Below are 17,425 nucleotides of genomic sequence, written 5' to 3' on the forward strand. Positions count from 1 at the left end.
GTTCCAATGGACTGGAGGGTAGCTAATGTAACTCCACTCTTTAAAAAAGGAAGGAGAGAGACAATAAAGAATTATGGGCCGGTTAGCCCAACATCGGTGATGGGGAAAATGCTGGAGTTGATTATTAAGAATGTAATAACTGAGCATTCTGGTGACAGAATTGGTCCTAGTCAGCATGGATTCACTAAAGGAAAATCATGCTTGACAAATCTGCTGGAAGTTTTTGAGGATGTGACCAGAGTGGGCAAGGGTGAATCAGCAGATGTTGTGTATCTGGACTTTCAAAAGGCTTTTGACAAGGTTCCATATAAGAGATTAGTGAAGAAAACTGAAGCTCATGGTTTTGGAGGCAATATATTCGCAGACAGGAAGCAGAGAGTTAGAATAAATGAGTCCTTTTCAGAGTGGCAGGCAGTGACAAGTGGGGTGCCACAGGGTTCAGTGCTGGGATCCCAGCTGTTCAAAATACACATTAATGATTTGGACAAAGGAATTGAATGCAATATCTCCAAATGTGCAGATGTCATTAAACTGAGTGGCAGTGTGCACTATAGGGAGGATGCTAAGAGGCTGCATGGTGGCTTGAACAGAGTGGGCAAATACTTGGAAAATGCAATATAAGGTGGATAAGTATGAGGTTGTCCACTTTGGTCACAGAAACAGGAAGGCAGATTATTATCTGAATGGTGGCAGTTTAGGAAAAGCTGAGGTTCAACGAGACCTGGGTATCATGACAGAATAGTTGCTGAAGGTTGGCATGCAGGTGTAGCAGGTGGTGAGGTAAGCTAATGCCATGCTGGCCTTCATAATGAGAGGACTTCAGTATCAGACTAATGAATTCTTGCTGCTGTTATACAGGACCTTGGTGAGGCCACACCTTGAGTACTTTGGTGCAGTTTTAGTCTCCTAGTCTGAGGAAGGGCATTCTTGCGATTGACAGAGTCCAGTGAAAGTTCACCAGACTAACTCCCAGGATGGCAAGACAGACATATGAGGAAAGACTGGATTGACTATGCTTGTACTCTGAAGTTTCAAAGAATGAGGAGGGATCTTGTAGAAACTTACAAAATCCTAATGCGACTGGACAGGATAGATGTTCAGAAGAATGTTCCCACTGTTGGGGAAGTCCAGAATTAAGAGTAACAGTCTAAGAATAAAGGGGTAAGCCATTCAGGTATGAGATAAGGAAAGAAGTTCTTCACTCAAGAGAGTTGTGAACCTGTGATTGCATGATCAGCCATGATCATTATGAATGATGGTGTAAGCTTGAAGGGCTAAATGGCCTACTTTTGCACCTATTTTCAATGTTTCTGTTTCTAAGGGCAATTTTGCAAGTGAAGTAAAAAACAGACAACAAGAACATTTTTAAATATGAAAAAAGGCAAAAGAAAGCAAGAGAAAATATGGCTGAAGAAATAACAATGGGAATCTGGGAAATAGCAGAGAAGTTGAACAAGTACATGTTAGAAGATATTAATACCATTCCAAAACTATTAAACAATCAAGGCACTGAAAGGGGAGAAAGTACACACAATCTCTATCACTTGAGAAAAAGTACTGAGGAAACTAATTAGGCTAAAACCTGCTAAGTTGGAGCTGGTGGGTTGCATTCTAGGATTTTAAATGAAGTAGCTACAGACACAGTGGATGCATCTCTCAAGAATCCTTTGATTTGAAAAACATCCCAAAGAAAACTATCAATGTAACATCGTTATTCAAAATATGAGATAAAAACAGGAAGCTATAGGCCAAATACCTTAACATTTATTATTGGGAAATTTCTAGAATCTTGCAAGACAATGTAGTAGCAGAGAATTTAGAAATACATAATAAAATCAAGTCATGTCAGTATGGCTTCATGAAAGGGAAATCACACCTGACAAATTTATTGCAATTCTTTGAGATAGTAACAAACAGGATAGATATAAAGGAACTACTAAGTGTAATATATTTGGGTTTCCAAAAGGCATTTGATAAGTACTGCATATAAGGCTACTTATATAAGAGCCCAAGGTGTTGGGAGTAGTATATTAGCATGGATTGGCTAACTAATTGAGAACACAGTTGGGATAAAAGGGGGCATTTTCAGGATGACAATCTGTAACCAGTGGAGTGTTACAGGGATCAGTGCTGGAGCCACAGGTATTTACAATATACACTTAATGACTTGGATGATGTACTGACTGAATGAATGAATGAATGTACTGTTGACAGGTTTGCCTACTTCTGATCCTATATCAGATTTATTATGGTCTTGACTTTCATGTTATGGATTGTCACTGTCAAATTTTTCTACACTAACTGCGAAAATAGCAAATTGCATAAACATGAGATAAAGACTAGTTAATGAGATACAAATGCATTTAAATAGGCCTATCACTGCGCACTTGCAGGAATCTCGGCCTCTTCCAGTGGGTCCCAGCATCACAGATACCAGTCTCTAGCCAATTCAATTCACTCCACGTGATATCAAGAAACGGTTGGAGGTACTGGATACTGCAAAGGCAATGAGCCCTGATAACATTCCAGCAATAGTACTGAAGACGTGCTCCAGAACGTGCTGCTCCCCTTGTCAAGCTCTTCCAGTACAGTTACAACACTGGCATCTACCCAACAATGTGGAAAATTGCCCAGATATGTCCTGTAGACAAAAAGCAGGACAAATCCAAGCTGGCCAATTACCGCCCAGTCTTCTCTCCATCATCAATAAGGTGATGGAAAGGGTCATCAACAGTGCTATCAAGCAGCACCTGCTCAGCAACAACCTTGCTCAGTGACACCCAGTTTGGATTTCACCAGGGTCACCCAGCTCCTGATCTCATTACAGCTTTGGTTCCAACATGGACAAAAGAGCTGAATTCCAGAGGTGAGGTGAGAGTGACAGCCTTTGTCATCAAGACCGCATTTCACCTAGTATGGCATCAAGGGGCCCTGACAAAACTGGAATCAACGGGTATCGGGGCAAACACTCTACTGGTTAGAGTCATACCTAATACAAAGGAAGATGGTTGTGGTTGTGGAGGTTAATTCATCTCAGCTCCAGGACATTTCTACAGGAGTCCCTCAGGATAGTATCCTAAGCCCCACAAATCTTCAGCTGCTTCATCAATGACCTTTCCTCTGTCATAAGATCAGAAGTCGGATGTTCACTGATGATTGCACAGTGTTCGGCACCATTCAGATACTGAAGCAGTCTGTGCTCAAATGCAACAAGATCTGGACAACACCCAGGCTTGGACTGACAAGTGGCAAGTAGCATTTGCGCCACACAAATGCCAGACAATGACCATCACCAATAAGAGACACTCTAACCACCTCCTCTTGACATTGAATGATATTACTGTCACTGAATCCCCCACTGTCTTGGGGTTACCATTGACCAAAAACTCAACTGGACTCACCACATAAACACAGCGGTTACAAGAGCAGGTCAGAGACTAGGGATACTGCAGCGAGTAACTCACCTCCTGACACCCCAAAGTATATCCACCATCTACAAGGCACAAGTCGGGAATGTGATAGAATACTCCCCACTTGCCTGAGTGGGTGCAACTCTAACAACACTGAAGAAGCTTGACACCATCCAGGACAAAGCAATTTGCTTGATTGTTTGTAGATGTGGTGCCAATCTATCCTTCCAACACCGGCGCTCAGTGTGAACTATCTATAAGATGCACTGCAGAAATTCATCAAAGATGATTAGACAGTACTTTCCAAACTCATGACCACTTCCATCTAGAAGGACAAGGCAGCAGGTACTTGGGAACACAGCCACTTGCAAGTTCTCCTCCAAGCCACTTGGAAATATACCGGCGTTCCTTCAAAGTCGTTAGGTCAAAATCTTGGAAATCCCTCCCTACCGGCATTGTCGCATCAACCCACAGCAAATGGACTGCAGCGATTCAAGAAGGCAGCTCACCACCACCTTCTCAAGGGCTAATAGGGATGGGCTATCAATGCTGACCAGCCAGCAACACCCAAGTCCCACAAATGAATAAAAATAATTTTTAAAAATTCTCATCTAGCTGTTAAAACCTTGCATGGAAAAACTGGACTTTTCAATGTCAGGAATCTAATTTGCACTCTTGCCATATTTTCCCAACAGATTTTCCATTTCCTATGTTCTTCTAAGTTCAATAATGTTAATTAAATTATAGTAGTCCACACTCATCCATAAATTAAAACCGTATACATATACATGTAAACATTGTGTCTTGTACAAATTAGTGACATATTTGCCATAGGGCAGTACGGTGGTTCAGTGGGCAGCACTGTTGACTCACAGCACCAGGGGCCTGGGTTTGATTCCACTCTTGGGTGACTGTATCTGTGGAATTTGCATGTTCTCCCAATGTCTGTATGGGTTCCCTCTGGGTGCTCCGATTTTCTCCCACAGTTCAAAGATGTGCAGGTTAGGTGAGTGGCCATGCTAAATTACTCAGTGTGTCCAGGCAAGTGTAGACTGACTGTAGTTGCCAATGGGAAACGGGGATAGGATAGGGGATGGGTCTGGGTTCAGATGGTATTGTTCCACCTACGATACATTCTTATGGGTAAGACCCACTTGTACCCAGCTGAAATCGTCTACAGTCGAGCTATCCGCACGCCTTGGAATGATGCCTCCTCCCATATTCACTTGCACCACGTGACTGAGGACACGTCGCCCTATGTTCTTTCCTTGACTAATATTTTGCGAGGTCTTCACTCCCAAGTCCATGCTGCTCATGAGAAGCTCCCCTCCCTCAACAGTGTTCCGACTGTTGAATGAGGCTCCTTCAAACTCATCAAGAATTGGACACACTGCGGCCTCCAACCTCGATGGGAGAAGCCCTTTCAGGTCCTCCTCACCACCCGAACTGCTGTTAAGGTCACAGTCCGCTCCGCCTGGGTTCACCTCCATCATTGCAAGGTCATCGCACAAGCCCCTTGCAAGGGGGGAGATGATGGAGATGAAGACGATGGGGAACTGAGAGAGGAAATGGAATCAAGCCAGACTACTAAGATATAGCTGCATATTTCGAATAGTAATTCTTCTTCTGTTTTAGATATCCTATTCCTTGATCCAGAAATGACCATTATGATGAAGATCGAACTTAACCTGCTATATGAACTCGTCATCGCCGGCATCGGTACTCAAGAAGGGACTGTTTATCCGTGTGATCCTGAGCAACCAGAGACTGTATACCATTTATGCCGAAAAGATGTCCTTGTGTGCCGAGAGACTGATTCCTTCGATGCATGGAATGTTACCAAAATAGATTGCCACAACGGTCAACTGCATCAAGATTGGACAGTTCATTTACAGGACAAGTCTCAATGGTCTTTACCCTGTCAAGGTGTTTTATGCCAGTTTAATTTCAGTTGTGCTATGGACGGCCCTGATAAGCATTGCCCCTATTCAAAGAGATCTAAATTGGCACGTTGCTAAAGAAAAAAGGGGGAAATGTCATCCTTCACTAACAATTTGTTTCTTCAAAGTCACAATAAAATATTCAGCCATGATGAAGTCCTCTGTTATGCCCTCACATCAGGAAAGGACTCTTTGACCCCCTTCCTCCTCCCAAATCCCAACAACGGAGTATGGAATACTTCTAAGGCGTTTACCGGACATAATGTTTCTTTGGACTATTACTTATCCCCACCTGCTAGTTGCTTGGGACTTTCTCTAACATGTCCGGGGTAGCCTATCCCAATTGTTACGGATGGGGATGTACTTAAGTGAATGTGATTAAAACTGTTCCATGCGCCTTAGTCAAATGTACCAACCGCTTCTGCTCCCCTGTGGGGCCTCGCAGCTCATGTGCATGCCGACTGGAGGAGTGTATCTCTGTAATTGCTGGTATTCAGGCCCTTTATGGTATGGGTAATGGGATCCACTTTCACTGAGACCCCTAAGGGCACCTCCATCTTCCCAAATGTGGGATGGAAGGAACCAGTCTGGGACAATAACCGCATCTCTTACCGAGAGACCCATCTCTTTTTATTAAACAGCTTCCACGCTAAGCACCCAGGGCGACCATACTTTGTAGACATGGATTACCCATACGTTTGAGGTAGTCACAAAGATAGGTCTTCTTCCTATTGGGAAGCTCCCTCCATTATTTATACTAAACCCGGTTATTGTTTCAGCCAAGGCAGAGCGACCAACTTCCTTGTTCTTGATGAAATAGATACTCCCCATGCTGTAGCTGTCAGGACACTTTTCCCGACGATTCTTCCCTGTTCACCTACCTGGGAATGGAGTTGGGGTTTCCTTACCAAACATTCAGTTTCATCTAAATTCTGCGTGCATTGGACGGGTGCTAAGGCTTTGGGCAGCAGTAAAGCTCAGTCTGTGGCCTACGTTTGCCTAGGAAGATCCGCAGGAATTATTAGCCATCAAAACCGAAACTATTTTATTTGTGTCTCATCCTTTTGGGCAACGAGACAGCCTCGGACTTAGCAGAACTAAGGACACGGTCTCAGAATTACATCTATTTTCCCAGCAAAACCGGGACACCCTCGACTACCTACTTGCCAAAGAGGGTAGGGTTTGTGCCATAGTAAAGGGCAAGTGTATAATAGGGGTTACTGACCTCATCGAGAACTTACCAAGCATGTAGATAACATCTGCACCTTCGTCAATCAAATTGGTATTATTTTAATTTGTCTCTTTGCTGGAATTGCTATTGTTAAACATATTATTGCCAAGCTAATGACTTCCGTTGACAACATCGGTTCCCCCCAGAAAATGCTTCTTCTCCATCCAAATGAAGATAAGGAGGAGCGGTTGCCTACCCCTACTTTCTCCTCCTCGAAGGAGGAAGTATGGCAGTCTCTAGTGTCCATTCGATTGGACTGATCTAATCTATGCCCTCCCATGCTATGGTGTGATCATGCAATGACCAAATGGGAGAGATGAGGATTTGAAACTGAATACAGGCTGAGGTAATTAGTTGTTGTCAGGAACAACTGCTTAACAGATGCTCTTAATAACTTAGGTGGCAATAAAATGGTTTCTCAATGCAAATAACATGAGAAAATGACTTCTAGGCTGCAAATTGACAATTCTGCTAAAAGCTGCATAAAATGGCTTTTAATTTTGCCATAACTGCATAACTGACTAACCACAGTCTGCTTCAACAGAGATTAGCAGACTATGCTCCCTTTACAGCTTAGAAATAACTAGACTCGGTAAGACATTACGGGCCATCCTAACTGACCTTCAAATGCAGGTGCAATGGCTCGGTTAGTGAGATAAGGGTGGCCTGACTAATGCAAAACAAAGTTGGTTCCCAGGAAATATCACTGGACCAAGTAACTGGCAAATAAAACAATATCGTGTATTGATTGTTAATTGCCTGAATGTACTATGCCATCATAACCTGTACCTTTCTTTAAGGAAAGTATAAAAATGTCTTTGTTTTAAGCCATGTGTGTAGCTCCTCGGGGGAAACACGGAGGTGTAAACCCTCTGTGTTTCTGGTCGATCTGTGCCCAGCCGTACGAAGAAATAAAGAGTGAAATCTTAAAGGACCAGACCAATTGCGTGTGTTTATTGACTAATCGCAGAACTGAGAGACCCTGCTGGGGGTGCAGATCTTCAACCAAAGTCTTATACATTGCAACATGACTTGCCAACCTTTAGCTTCAATTCCCCAACTGACGAAGATAAGTGTGCCATATGACCATCTTATCCACTTGTAGAACATAGAACATCGAACAGTACAGCACAGAACGGGCCCTTCAGCCAATGATGTTGTGCTGACCATTTAATCCTCATGTATGCACCCTCAAATTTCTGTGACCATATGCATGTCCAGTAATATCTTAAATATCTCCAATGACCTTGCTTCCACAACTGCTGCTGGCAACGCAATCCATGCTCTCACAACTCTCTGTGTAAAGAAGCCGCCTCTGACATCCCCTCTATACTTTCCTCCAACCAGCTTAAAACTATGACCCCTTGTGTTAGTCATTTCTGCCCTGGGAAATAGTCTCTGGCTATCGACTCTATCTATGCCTCTCATTATCTTGTATACCTCAATTAGGTCCCCTCTTCTCCTCCTTTTCTCCAATGAAAAAAGTCCGAGCTCAGTCAACCTCTCTTCATAAGATAAGCCCTCCAGTCCAGGCAGCATCCTGGTAAACCTCCTCTGAACCGTCTCCAAAGCATCCACATCTTTCCTATAATAGGGCGACCAGAACTGGACGCAGTATTCCAAGGGCGGTCTAACCAAAGTTTTATAGAGCTGCAACAAGATCTCACAACTCTTAAACTCAATCCCCCTGTTAATGAAAGCCAAAACACCATATGCTTTCTTAACAACCCAGTCCACTTGGGTGGCCATTTTAAGGGATCTATGTACCTGCACACCAAGATCCCTCTGTTCCTCCACACTGCCAAGAATCCTATCCTTAATTCTGTACTCAGCTTTCAAATTCGACCTTCCAAAATGCATCACCTTGCATTTACCCAGGTTGAACTCCAGCTGCCACCTCTCAGCCCATCTCTGCATCCTGTCAATGTCACGGTGCAGCCTATAACAGCCCTCTATACTGTCAACGACACCTCCAACCTTTGTGTTGTCTGCAAACTTGCTGACCCATCCTTAAATCCCCTCATCCAAGTCAATAATAAAAATTACAAACAGTAGAGGCCCAAGGACAGAGCCCTGTGGAACACCACTCACCACAGACTTCCAGGCAGAATATTTTCCTTCTACTACCACTCGCTGTCTTCTGTTGGCCAGCCAATTCTGTATCCAGACAGCTAAGTTCCCCTGTATCCCATTCCTCCTGACCTTCTGAATGAGCCTACCATGGGGAACCTTATCAAATGCCTTGCTAAAGTCCATATACACCACATCCACAGCTCGACCCTCATCAACTTTTCTCGTCACACCCTCAAAGAACTCGATAAGGTTTGTGAGGCATGACCTGCCCCTCACAAAGCCGTGTTGACTGCATTTAATCAAGCCATGCTCTTCCAGATGGTCATAAATCCTATCCCTCAGAGTCCTTTCTAACACCTTGCAGATGACAGACGTGAGACTTACTGGTCTGTAATTGCTGGGGATTTCCCTATTTCCTTTCTTGAAGAGAGGAATTACATTTGCCTCTCTCCAGTCCTCAGGTACGACTCCAGTGGCGCAAGTAGCGAAGCAATTGCATTTCTCGTTTCCCAAAGCAACCGAGGACAAATCTGGTCCTGGCCTGGCGACTTGTCAACCTCAATGTTTGACAAAATTTTCAGCACATCAGCTTCCTCTATCTCTATCCATTCCAGCATGCACACCTGCTCTTCAAAGGTTTCATTCACTACAAAGTTCGTTTCTTTCATAAAGACAGAAGCAAAAAACTCATTGAGGGCTTCCCCTACCTCCTCAGACTCCACACACAAATTCCCTATGCTATCCCTGATCGGCCCTACTCTTTCTTTGACCATTCTCTTATTCCTCACAGAAGTATAAAATGCCTTTGTATTCTCCCTAATCCGTTCTGCCAAGCCTTTCTCGTGCCCCCTCTGGCTCTCCTCAGACCATTTTTGAGCTCCTTCTTCGCCTGCTTGTAATCCTCTAGAGCTGAACTTGACTCTAGCTTCCTCCACCTTATGTAAGCTACCTTTTTCCTTTTGACGAGAAGCTCCACCGCTCTCGTCATCCAAGGTTCCTTTATCTTACCACTTCTTGCCTGTCTGAGAGGGACATATTTATTCATCACTTGCAACAACTGTTCCTTAAACAGTCTCCACATGTCTATAGTGCCTTTACCATGGAACAATTGCTCCCAATCCATGCTTCCTAACTCATGTCTAATCGCATCATTGTTTCCTCTTCCCCAATTAAATATCCTCCCATTTTGTCTAATCCTCTCCTTCTCCATAGCTATGTAGAACATGAGGCAGTTGTGGTCACTATCACCAAAATGCTCTTCCACCACAAGATCTGATACCTGCCCTGGCTCGTTTCTGAGCACCAAATCTAGAATGGCCTCTCCCCTCGTCGGCCTGTCAATGTACTGAGTTAGGAAACCCTCCTGAACACACCTTACAAAAACAGCTCCATTCAAATCTTCTGCTCGAAGGAGGTTCCAATCAATATTGGGAAAGTTAAAGTCACCCATTACAATAACCCTACTACGTCCACACTTTTCCAAAATCTGCCGACCTATGCTTTCTTCCATCTTCCTGCTGCTATTGGGGGGGCCTGTAGTAAACCCCTAACGAGGTGACTGCTCCCTTGCTATTCCTAATTTCCACCCATACTGACTCGGTAGGCAGATCTTCCTCGACAATGGAAGCTTCTGTAGCTGTGATACCCTCTCTGATTAGTAGTGCTACACCCGCTCCTCTTTCCCCCCCTCCCTATTCTTTTTAAATGCTCTAAACCCTGGAATATCCAGCAACCATTCCTGCCCCTGAGAAACCCATGTCTCTGTTATGGCCACAACATCATAGCACCAGGTACTGATCCATGCTCTAAGTTCATCACTTTTATTCCTGATACTCCTTGTGTTAAAGCAAACACACTTTAACTGATCCCTTGGTTCCTTTCCAGGAAAAGCCTTCCCACTAGCTGGTCTACCTCTTGCTATTGCCTCATCTGCATCACCTCCGGTATACAGCTCAGTCTCCCACCCCCCTGCCATACTAGTTTAAACCCTCTCGAACTACTCGAGCAAACCTTCCACCCAGGACATTGGTCCTCTTCCAATTCAGATGCAACCCGTCCTTCTTGTACAGGTCCCACCTTTTCCTGAAGGCATCCCAATTATCTACATATCTGAAGCCCTCCCTCCTACACCAGCTGCGCAGCCACGTGTTAAGCTGCGCCCACTCCTTGTTCCTCGCCTCGCTATCTCGTGGCACCGGTAGTAAACTAGAGAACACTACTCTGTTCGTCCTACTTTGCAGCTTCCATCCTAACTCCCTGAAATCACTTTTTATATCCTCGATCCTTTTCCTGGCTATATCATTAGTGCCAATATGTAACAAGATTTCTGGCTGTTCGCCCTCCCCTTTTAGAACCTTATACACCCGATCGGAGACGTCCCGGACCCTGACACCAGGGAGGCAACATAACTTCCGAGAATCCTGATCCTGACCACAATGTCTCCTGTCAGTTCCCCTAACTATCGAGTCCCCTACCACGAGTACTCTTCTATTCTGCCCCCTTCTCTTCTTTGCCACAGTGTCAGGCTCAGTGCCAGAGAACTGACTGCTATGGCTTTCCTCTGGTAGGTCATCCCCCCCAGCATTGCCGAGGGGAATGTCCACAGGGGATCTCTGCACTGTCTGTCTGTCCCCTTTTCTCCCCCTAACTGTAACCCATCTATCCTTGTCCTGAGCCTTAGGAGTGACCAACTCCTGGTAACTCCTCTCAATTACCTCCTCAGCCTCCCGAATGATCCGTAGTTCATCCAGCTCCAGCTCCAAATCCCTAACACGGTTTTCAAGGAGCTGGAGTTGGGTGCACTTCCCGCAGACGTAGCCAGCGGAAACGTGTGCCATGTCTCCCACCTGCCACATTCTGCAGGAGGAGCAAGCAACTGCCCTAGCATCCATATCCGACTTATCTGAACACCCACTCAGTACTAAAGTAGAAAGCTATAAAATTAATAACAAACTTATATTCAATAGAGGAAGTTTAGAATGAACCTTACCTTATTAACTAGGTTAGATGAGGAGGGCGGGTGGGAGACACTACAGTTGTAGAGATTCGGGTTTAGCCGCCTTGCTGATATATATGGTCACTGCTTTCCTTCCCGGCTGCCCCTCTGGTCCTCGTCACTTCCTTCGCTGCTTCCACTCCTTCTCCACTGTTGCTCGCACTCAAAATGAGCTAGGGACTTGGACCCCAAGATTCCTCTGCAGATCAAAGCTCCCAAGGGTCTGGCCATTTACAGTATACAGAGGAATCTCGATTATTCAAAGGACATGGGCGGGATGTATTTTATTTGGTTAATCGAATTCCGGACAATCAAACACCGGATAACAGTTTAGCCGAGCATCGGGACATTGCAATCTTGTCGGATAACTGAATGCCAGATAATCAAGGTTCCTCTGTACTTTCCTCTTAAATTTGACCTCCCAAAATGCATCACCTCACTCTCCTCGGATTAAATTCCATCGGCCATTTCTCTGCCAAACTTTCCAGCTGATTTATATCCTGTTGCATTCTTTGACAACCTTCCTCACTCCCCACAACTCATCAATTTTCACGCCATCTACAAACTTGCTAATCAGACCACCTACATTTTCATTCAATTCATTTATATATTGCTGGAAATTAAAATGGAAACCAAAAAGAGAGCCTAAGGAATCCTCAGAAAACTATACAAGTAGTAGAACGAGACTAAGTTTACTTAGAACATACTAAGAAGGGGCAGTGTCTTAGAAGATCATAAATTCTTTGAATTTTGATGAGAATCAGATTACTGAAGGTTCTGAATATTTTATCTTGGAGGTATTTCCTTATCCTTCAAATCAAGGAGCTAAACCAATAATGATATTGACATTGAGTGGAGCGAGTCAGTCACTGATGCTGGCTGACTGAAGAGAAATGGTAAAATGAGAAGTGTTAATGTTCCATCAGTTGCCTTAATTTCTCTGCTCCCCTCATGCATTTATAAGCTGTCTCCCCCTGAACCTGCTGCACACTGTTCTTTTCGGTCCAACTCTGACTTGGTTATGAAACCCATTGATATGGAGAGTATTGCTGTGGTCTGGAGTGGGGACCTGTACCCTGCAAAGGCTGAGCACCAACTCTCAGACACTTCCTCTGATCTCACCTTGGATCATGACCACATATTGAAGATCAAGCTATTATTTCCAGGACAGTCTTGTCTCCACCGGAGATCTCTCCTCTACAGTTTCCCACTCAAAGCTGTCCAAACAGGCGTAGCCCGTCTCTAGTTCCTCTGAAAAATCCACAAACAGGACTGCCCTACAAATCCATTGTTTCAGTCTGTTCTGACTGCCCTGACCTTATTTCTTCTCCTCTTGACTCTAACCTTTCCTCCCCTGTTGAGTTGCTCCTCATGCACATTTGTGAAACTTCTTATACTTTACTTTGGTTCCACAATTTCCAGGTCCTCTTCAATATAGAGTACAATCTCTCTACTCATGCATCCTCTATCAGGTTGTCTGAAGACTGTCCACTTCTTTCATGAAAAGAAGCTTGAACAGTCTATAACCATCAATCTCCAATCACTTGACTGAGCTTGTTTTCACTTTGAACAACTTCTCCTTTAAGTTATTTCACCTTCTCCAAGTCAAAAGTGTGGATATCAGTCCCAGTTATTCCTTTCTCTTTGTGATAAATGTGGAAAATCCCTTGTTCTGATCCTACTTCAACCTTCACCCACAACGTTTTTTTCTGCATCAATGATATCATTGATGCTGCTTCCTGGGCTCATACAGAATTAGAAATGTCAATCAATTTTGCTTCTCTTCTCTCACCTTCACCTGGCGCTTCCCTCTCCTTGATTTCTGTGTGTCTATTTCCGAAGATCAAGCAACTTCATTGGCTGGAGATAGGCTATCCATTCAGAGCCCACAACTCCCAGAGTTACCTCAACTATACTTCTTCACACCCTACTTACTATAAGGATTCCATCTATTCTTCCAGTTTCTCCATTTGCTGTCTCGTCTGTATCAATAATGCCAAGGTGAATCTGATATGACCTTTTATGTCAATCAATGATTCTATCCCCATGGTGAACAGGGTCCACAGTTATGTCTGACCTATCTCCTACACTTCTGACATCACCCTTTTCTCTCCCTCCCAGAACATTAGTAGGGGACTTATTGTCCTCACTTGCCACCAAATGAATAGTTTCCAAATGAATTAAAAAATTCAAATGATCATCCTCCACTATTACCACCACCTGCAGCATGATGCCACTGCCAAAGATATCTCCCCATCCCCTCCCCTCTACTTTGAGGACTCCAAAGAAACTGGTCTCTCCATGACACCCTCGTCCACTGCTAAGATTTTGTCACTCCTCTAAGGCTCCTTCCTATGCAACTGAAGATGTAACACTTGCCCATTCACCTGCTTCCTCCTCACTGTACAAAGCCTCAAACATCTTTCAGGCTTATTTGCACTTTGTTCAATCTGGACTACTACATTTGCTATTCACTATGCAATCTCCTTCACACTGGTGAAACTAAATGTAGAGTGGGTGACCACATTATGGGAACAACTTTGTTCTGACTAGAGGATTATTTTGATCTTCAGTTGCATTCCATTTCAATTAACCACCTTGCTCTCATGCTAATATTTCTGTCCTTGATGCTACATTGACAACAGATGAGGTGAAGGACAATCTCTCCAAGAAGCAGATCCTCCAGCTGTTTGAGGTGAGTCACACTGATGTGCGCTGCCAACGGACAAGAGTGGGTAAGGCATTTCCTGACACAACATAAGAAATAAAAGGTCATTTGCCACCCTTTTGCAGCTCTGAGCCTCCTCCACTGCCACTATCTCACCACCTAACGCCTGGAGGAAGAATACCTCATCTTCCACCTCGGGACCCTTTAACTCCATGGCATCACCAGTTTCCTTATTTCCCCTCCCCCCACTTTACCCCAGTTCCAACCTTCCAGCTCAGCAACGTCCTCATGACCTGTCCCACCTGTTAATCTTACTTCCCTCCTGTCCGCTCCACCTTCCTCTCCAACCTATCACCTTCACCCCCACCTCCATCCACCTACTGCACTCTCAGCTACCTTCTCCCCAGGCCCATCCCCTCCCATTTATCTCTCCATCCTCCAGGCTCCCAGCCTCATTCCTGATGACGGGCTTTTGCCTGAAACATCGATTTTCATGTTCCTCGGATGCTGCCTGACCTGTTGTGCTTTTGCAGCACCACTCTAATCTTGACTTTTGCCACCCTGTCATGTCACATCTTCAAGAACAAAAATTAAAGTTCAGGCTCCAAATAACATTCAGACTGAATGTTTTGTTTGCTAGGGCACCTGACCCCATTGGATAGTTGAGACACTATTTTGTCTAATTCCAGAGCATGCATTTTACTTATCTTGGAATTTTGCTTTTCTGAAACAGAAAAGAAGCCAACAAGTCAGTGATGTGAAATTTTGCAGTTAGCACTGTTCATGACACATGAGGATTATTTTGAGTTTTGACAGAGGCATTCACTTTATGAATGAGGTTGCTTGATCATTTTATGGGGGGAGGGGGAAGACACCAATGGTTCTCAAACTTCTTTTAATAATGGGCCACTTTTTCAAGTGGAAATTAGATGACAGGTTGGACCAAAGTTTCCATGCTGTACATCTCTATGACTCTATGAAAGAGAGGTAATCTCATAGAAATATATAGGATTTAGAGGAGAATCAAGGGTTATGGGGAAAAGGGCAGGAAAGTGGACATGAGGAGTGTCAGATCAGCCAAGATCTTATTGAATGGGGAAGCAGGCACAGAGGCCGAAAGGTCAATTTCTGTTTCTATTTATGCTCTTCTGGTCCTGGGCCAGCTACAGTGTTTCAATGGAGCAGATGAGAACTTGAGGAACAACACCTCACTTTCTACTTAAGCACTTTATAGCCTATAGGACTGAAATATTGAATTCTACAATTTCAGAGCCTGACTTCATGATGCCTGTCCTTTTTTGTTAATTTTTCTCTCCCCCGTCCCCCCACACAGACTTGTTTGTGTCGCTTATTTTACTCTCAGCCAAAATTATCAATTTTCACCCTTCCATACTTAAATTTATATTCACTTGGCATCCTTATTTTTCAATTAGCAATCCCTTTGCCTTTTGCACTGAACCTCCACACCATCTGCTCCCCTTGTACTTCCTCTATGTCAAAAATATAAATAACACCATTTTCCAAACACTTTCAGTTCTGAAGAAGTCATATCAGACTCAAAATATAATTGTCACTTTCTCCACAGCTGCTACCAGATCTGCTGACCTTCTCCAACTTCTTGTGTTTGTTTCAGGTTTGCAGCAAACAAAACATTTTGCTGTTATTTGATTATACCATTTGCCATTCAGAAGGGTAAGTGAAGTAGAAGATATTGTACACAGTTAGATTAAAAAGTGATTTAGTAAATTAAAAAGATGTAGTTGGTATAGTAAAGGAAATTCCTATGGAAAACCAATGGAAGTAAAAGAACCTGTCTCACAGGAGAAAGATCCTGACTGTGTCTTGACTGTTTGACTACATCTTATGCCCAGAGAATTAGGAAAGTAGAAGAGGAGCCTTTGAAACAGAGAGATAACTCAAATATTCAGTTATCCAAAATAATTTTGGAAAATTTTACTGGCAAAGATGAAGGTAAACAAAATAAGATTGATGGTCTCTCCATGGATGCTGCCTAACATTCTGTGATTTCCAGTATTTTTTGTTTTCAGAATAACATTGACATGGTTAACCAACTTCTTCACTAGAACCATAACAAATAGATACGGAATTAAAGGGATTATATCAAACAGCCAACTCAGAAACGGAGTCAGAATCAATGCCAAAGTGGTGCTACTTGAAAAACTAAGTAGGAACAAAGAAATGGAGACTGACTCAATTTCTAGCCGATGAGGAACAGACAGTGATGAAATATTACATGTGACTTTCAAAAGTCCAATTGTGGGTGACTTAAACAGTCAGGAAATTCAGGCTAAAATATTATTTTTATTGGCTAGGGTTACATAAAAGATGTGGTCGCATTTGCCAGTTATTCATACATGTCAGGTAGTGCCGAAACCCCAACCATTATTGGAATCAATTTCTTCATTCTGATATCAGCTTCTGAAGAACTGTTTATCAGACTGTTAATAGATTATATCGAATCCCTACTTAAATCCAGGAATGGGAATCAGTAACTTTTAATGATTGTGGATTTTCAACAAGACTTCCTGAAGACATGATTTGGAGATGCCGGTGTTGGACTGGGGTGTACAAAGTTAAAAATCACACAACACAGGTTATAGTCCAACAGGTTTAATTGGAAGCACACTAGCTTTCGTCACCCAGGTGAATTGGAAAGATGGCATCAAATTTTGAAGACCAGTACACTTCTAGCCCAAATTTCAACTTTTGACAGCCAGTAACTTAATCTCTGGACTTCCCAAAGCCTGTGCATAAGTCAGGCATGTGATGGAATACTCCCTACTTGATCGGATGAGTGCAGCTACAAGATGCTTATCACATTCAAGGACAAAGAAACCTGCTTGACTGACACCACAGCATCCACTCCCTCCTCCACTGATATTCAGTAACAGCAGTGTGTATTATCCACAAGATGCACTTCAGAAATTTGCCAACGATTTTCAGAAACCACTTCAAACCCAAGAGCACTTCCATCTAGAAGGACAAGGGTCATCGGATACATGGGAAAACCATCACCTGCAAGTTCCCCACCGAGACATTCACCATCCTGATTTAGAAATATATTGCCAGGTAAATAGGTCAAAATCC

At 43.5% G+C, this 17,425-nt stretch overlaps 2 protein-coding genes and 1 pseudogene across 3 annotated transcripts in view; 1 reads left to right on the plus strand and 2 right to left on the minus strand.

The window, feature by feature from the left end:
• LOC122555060 (superoxide dismutase [Cu-Zn]-like) overlaps positions 1–17,425 on the minus strand; it is a 137,640-nt gene that overhangs the window by 117,276 nt on the left and 2,939 nt on the right. The gene's annotated exons all lie outside the window — the stretch shown is intronic.
• LOC148148547 (uncharacterized) lies at positions 5,069–5,683 on the plus strand (annotated as a pseudogene).
• LOC148148548 (uncharacterized) lies at positions 10,631–11,491 on the minus strand. Its single transcript, XM_087993179.1, has one exon. The coding sequence runs from the start codon at positions 11,489–11,491 to the stop codon at positions 10,631–10,633; it is 861 nt and encodes a 286-aa protein (XP_087849305.1).

The sequence above is a fragment of the Chiloscyllium plagiosum genome, unplaced genomic scaffold, assembly GCF_037043375.1.
Source record: "Chiloscyllium plagiosum isolate Xiang-an unplaced genomic scaffold, Cpla_swu_hap1 HiC_scaffold_12, whole genome shotgun sequence".
Classification (NCBI taxonomy): Eukaryota; Metazoa; Chordata; class Chondrichthyes; order Orectolobiformes; family Hemiscylliidae; genus Chiloscyllium; species Chiloscyllium plagiosum.